Source organism: Aegilops tauschii, chromosome 4, assembly GCF_002575655.3.
Source record: "Aegilops tauschii subsp. strangulata cultivar AL8/78 chromosome 4, Aet v6.0, whole genome shotgun sequence".
Lineage (NCBI taxonomy): Eukaryota > Viridiplantae > Streptophyta > Magnoliopsida > Poales > Poaceae > Aegilops > Aegilops tauschii.
In genome coordinates, this window is record NC_053038.3 from 350,555,563 (window position 1) to 350,560,730 (window position 5,168).

Genomic DNA, 5,168 nt, shown 5'->3' on the forward strand with positions numbered 1-5,168 from the left:
AGGCGGTTTGTCTATGTAAACCGCTTGCGGTGGGGCATCAGCGCATGTGGTTTTGCAAACCACTTCGTTGTGCCGAGTATTAGCGACACAGGCTTTGAAATGGAAAGGGGAACCACCACCGGCCCATGAACGAAAAAAGCCTCCAAAGCTCGTTCTGTACCGGTGTTCCTCTCTAGTTTAATTTAATTGAACTGGGCTTCCTAGTCAAATTTATGAACAGAGCTTTCCCCATTGTAGAAGGGCTTATTGGGGAATTTTGAAGAAGTTTCGGCCCAACTAAATAAAGACCTCGTGACAGTACCTCACCCACCCACCCACCCACAAAATCACCACATATCACTTTGTTGACCCCCACAATGCATAGTTCAGAATTCCAGTTCTACCCACCCTGAGTACATCCGCTATTCTGCTGTTAAATGGCCAGGTACAGTTTATGAGTAAGACCGCTTAAATCCCAATCCAAATAGGAAATAGGCTCTGAGAGCTGCATCTTTCTGACTCTCCATGATTACTCACTAGGATGTGATTAGCAGCAAGCACTTGTTATTCAAACTTCGCTCACGTCTGTAGGATAGCTCCCCAGGACTCTTACAAAGGGTGCAAACTCCTGCAAATAAAGTAAAATGAGTCACCGTTCTCTTGATGCCAGATAAAACAACTAAGAAAGATGACCTCCAAATTTCCAAGAGCTTTCCGAGTTTTTGGATCAGCCATTGATGCCTCAAGGTCGACATAAAAGAGGTAGTTGAAGTACCTATTCAGCCAAGGATCAACGGGTTAGAACTAGTGGTTTTCATATTTGGTTAAGACTTGAAGAAACAAAATTGAATAAATGTGGCGGTCATAGGATTGTTATCTAACTTGACGGGTGTGGAGAAAGTGTCATCAGCTACACGGAAAGGCCTTTTCTTGTGTGGGCGGCTTTCTATCTTCACATCAAAACACACTGTTAGAGAATTTTACAAAGCACACATGCAAGCTATAAAGCAAAGCAAGGTTGTTCAATACACCTTGGTGAGGTTGATGTCCCTCAGTGCAAAAACTGCAAGTGCCTTGAGGAGTTGTGCAGGTTTCCAATCTTCAAGTGGAAACACAATGCTGGTCTGAAAATAAAATGGATCATGCAACAAATCAACCAGCTTTGTTTTTCCATTGGGAAGGACGACTATAAAGGAACATGAAAGTGAGTTCCCACTACAATCTGTACCTTGAATGGTTTATCAACCTGAGGTACAATAGGTTCCCGAGCAAGCATCATAAAACGGGTGACGTTCTCTTTTTCGTCCTAAGGGATGTGATGGACTAATGTTGAGGATAAAGAACAGAATACAGTGTCCTGATTTAGCATGAAACCACAATACCTGAATATTTTCAGCAAGAATATCCAGTCCATAAAGTTCAGCAGCTAATGAACTGGCAACGGCACCAGTATCTTGGAGCATTTGTTCTGTAACTAACTATGAAACAAGCATGTAGCGTTATCGTTAATGACAGTGATTTCACTTGATGAGGCACTTGAAATTCATCGATTAAAAAATCGACATGATTCAAAAGTTTGAACCAAATATATATCCATCAGAATCTAAATTCCAGGTAGAAGAAAGCATCATTCTACCTTTGCTGCACCAGCAGTGTCATCAACAGCTTGTCTCTGTTCAATTCCTAACTCTGTCAGTGTATGCTCACATTGCGCAAGAGCCTGAGAATATAAAATAATGTGTTCGTAAGGTTATTACACAAACAAGTTAAAATATTAAGGCCACACTATCCAAGATGTTTACCTGGGGATGGCTCATCACACTTCTTAGGTCTCCAATCTTCACCCCACGATTGGCTAACAAGCAATGCCGAACTGCAAGGCGAACATCTCCAACTATGTGTAGCTCATGACGAAGTAGAAGGTCATAGTTCCGATGTATACTACCGCCCAGAGTATTCTCAAGTGGCAGTACTGCCCTATCAACTGTACAGTTTTCAACAGCCTGATAAAGGACCAGAAGACATTAAAATTGCAACACATTCATTTGCTTGTGCCACAAAGACCATGGTCTATGTATTACAATATGCCATGGAAGAGATATATATGGAAATGCTTGATCTACTCATGTATGGAAAGGCCAGTTTAGAAGATCTTGCTAATACAATAATCTCTCCAGTTCCCTAAGGGATGTCATTCTGAGCATAATATGTACAGTTAACTTACGAAACTTCGACTGCCAACATTTTCTAAATCATTTAAATTAGATACTTCAAACTTATAAGCATAAATTTGCCTCAACAGGAGCTCTCATGAGCATGTTGTCTCGGAAAAAGGAACGATTATGGACAGATGATATGTGCCAGTGATAGGTTCTTTCGGCAAACTAGTATTTGTTTGTGCAATACTGGCATACTGCATAAAATAAACACGGAGCATGCCCAGCTCCGTGCATAAAGACCAAATCCTCAAACAAATTTCATGCAACAAACATTTAACCTTTTCTGACTCAATATCCATCATCCTGAAACCGAGAAATGAACCAAACAAAGCAAAACGTGTAACACACTGCACGACATACACCATGCAAACATACCTAAACAGGCCCCAAAAAGGATCCTACGACGGTACCTGAAATGCAGTATCGAAGTGCTCGCATGGCACGGTCTGGCAATGTGGATAGGCCTTCTTTGCTGCGGACTCGCTGTAAGCTCCTGGGAAGCCCTGAACAGACAGCAAACCAAACTCCCTTTCAGATTTACAACGAAAAGAGCACATACACAAGCAGGGACATTGATGCGCAATGAACTGAAACAACACACGCGTTTCGTCGAGCACCTGGTAGGCAACCTTGAGCCCCTCCCCGCCTGACTCCATTAGATCCGCACCAGTGAGAGGCCCTAATACCCGGTACAGTACCACGCACGCCATGAAGAAAGCACCAACAGATTAGTTAGTTTATTATATACAGTTATCAGACAAGAAAAGAACGATTAGAGATCGGGCTAAAAAAGCGTCGCCGGTTGACTTACGAGGCAACTCATGTGGATCGGTGTAAGTGGGTAGAGGGCTGTCCGCGACAGGCATAGCAGAGGCCCGGAGGCGGTTGAGGTCGGCGGACCCTACGCCGTCCGCCGCGGGCGCCCCTGGCCGCGAGGCAGAAAGGAGGGGGGCTGAGTTGGTGTTGGTTGCGCTGGTACGTTTAACGGGGCAGCATTGTAACGGGGAGGAGGACAACGAAGAGAAAGCGGCGGCGGCAGAGCATGTTCGGGCCGCGAGGAAGGGGAGCCGCGGGGCAGTCATGGAGGCCATAGCCACCGCGCTGGTTAAGGAGGAAGGAGGGGGTGGGGTTTCTAATTTTAAGTTACGTGTTTTCTTTTTCATTTAGTTTTTTTTTCTTTATTTTTCCGAAAAGATGTCTATTACAAAGATTCTTAGAAAACACCTCAAACATAATAAGAATTACATCGAGGTCCATGGACCACCAAACGACCATTGCAGCCACCAGAACAAGTCGCTGACGCGCCGCTATCGTCGCTCCCATACTGGAGCCGGCCTGACCTTGTCGATAAAAACTGGAAAGTCTTCGTGCACGTGCCCCTAAGGACCAGCGTCCCAGAGCCGCAGTCATCGTGTTGAATCTTTGAATCGATCTGAAGAATTTAACACCAAATATCACCGCTGCGTATGCACGACGAGAAACCCTAACCTCGCCGCCCCAAGGAGCTGGCAGGAATCTACGCAGGAGCTCCATCTAGTCCATCCCAGCGGACGAACTTGAGGAGGATCGGAGCCCGAAAGACTGACTCGAATAAGAAGCGCCGCCATCCGTCCAAACGTCGCCTCTTCGAGAACTAAAATCCTACCTATCTACTAGCCGCAGACGAGGCACTAGAAATCCCCTCCCCGCCACCGGCAATCGGAGCGGCAGGCGGAGGGGAGGCAAATCCACGGGCTCGCCGACGGAGATCGAGGGGAGGAAAGCTTTCCCTAGTCGCACTTTTACATATGCACATACACTCACCCCTATGAACGCACGGACATCCTACCCTTATGAGCACCTCCAAGATAGTAAGCCGGCACATCATCTTGAGATTAATGAAGTCCCCACACACGCATTCCAAGTCAACGTGAATGTCTCTTCCACTGAACGCATGTCGCCAGATGGACTGAAATAAATCCAGAAAAATATGATCAATGTCAAGTCTAGAACTTGAACCAACCTAGGTTGGTACCATCACAAGGAACCAAACCATCTGAGCATAGCTCAATTCGCTTATTGTATATGTTGGGTATCATGTGTGTGTTTGTGTGTTTTTTCTTTATGTTTCTAGGTGTGTACCTGCGTATTTAATAATACTATTATTGCTTATGAATGTCTCCACTTCATGAACCGCAATAAGGCAGTTAAGCATCACTATTGTGCACTCAAGATCAACATGATGAAGGCCTATGACAGGGTTGAGTGAGATTACTTGAGAGCTATCATGATGAAGTTGAGATTTTCTCATAAGTGGGTGGAAATTGTCATGAACATGGTTAGCTCTATTACATATGCACTTCTTTTCAATGGCAAGAATCTTGAAGAGTTCAGACCAAGCAGAGAACTTCAACAAGGGGATCCTATTTTCCCTTACCCATATTTGTTGGTAGCATAGGGCATTTCGTGCCTCCTAAATAATTTAGACAAGTCATCTCAAATTGTTATGATGCAAGTGGAGCCTTTGTCTCCGCCTGTTAACTATCTTTTTGTTTGCAGATGATAGCCTTTTGTTCCTCAAAGCTAATGGTGCCGAGGCAACTAAGGTGTCAAACCCGCTGGAGACATACTACAATGCTTGAGGGCAGAGGATAAATCAGATTAAATCATTTATCTTTTTTAGTAAAGGGTGCCCGGCTATCATCATACAAGAGATTACGGACTTACTACAAGTTCCCAATGAATCATTGAATGACAAGTACCTAGGTACGCCCTCTGACTTAGGTACTTCAAAATATGGGGGCTTTAGATAACTGAAGGACATATTGTGGAGCAAGGTAAATGGGTGGATTGAGAAAACAATATCATTAGTAGGAAGAGAAGTGTTGGTCAATTTTGTTGCACAAGCGGTCCCAATGTATTCCATGTCTTGTTTTAAGTTCCCTAGGGGCGTGTGTGAGCACATTAATAAGATTATTCAACAGTCTTGGT

General features: G+C 44.4%; 1 protein-coding gene across 1 annotated transcript; it reads right to left on the reverse strand.

Moving 5' to 3' along the window:
• Positions 1-326: 326 nt before the first annotated feature.
• LOC109757944 (arogenate dehydratase 2) lies at positions 327-3,320 on the reverse strand. Its single transcript, XM_020316789.4, has 11 exons — positions 3,010-3,320; positions 2,816-2,877; positions 2,609-2,701; positions 1,782-1,982; positions 1,616-1,699; positions 1,362-1,457; positions 1,208-1,285; positions 1,011-1,103; positions 862-929; positions 673-754; positions 327-607 (listed from the first exon to the last, which is right to left on the reverse strand). The coding sequence occupies exons 1-11, from the start codon at positions 3,287-3,289 to the stop codon at positions 548-550; spliced, it is 1,197 nt and encodes a 398-aa protein (XP_020172378.1). The 5' UTR covers positions 3,290-3,320; the 3' UTR covers positions 327-547.
• Positions 3,321-5,168: the final 1,848 nt, after the last annotated feature.

What these genes read in the sequence shown, in the direction of transcription:
- LOC109757944 (XM_020316789.4), bottom strand. Translation starts at nt 3,289, where the DNA reads ATGGCCTCCATGACTGCCCCGCGGCTCCCCTTCCTCGCGGCCCGAACA. An exon ending in GTGTGATGAGCCATCCCCAG is followed by an intron (nt 1,700 to 1,781) that starts GTAAACATCTTG and finishes TTATATTCTCAG; the next exon opens with GCTCTTGCGCAATGTGAGCA. An exon ending in AGGTTGATAAACCATTCAAG is followed by an intron (nt 1,104 to 1,207) that starts GTACAGATTGTA and finishes TTTTATTTTCAG; the next exon opens with ACCAGCATTGTGTTTCCACT.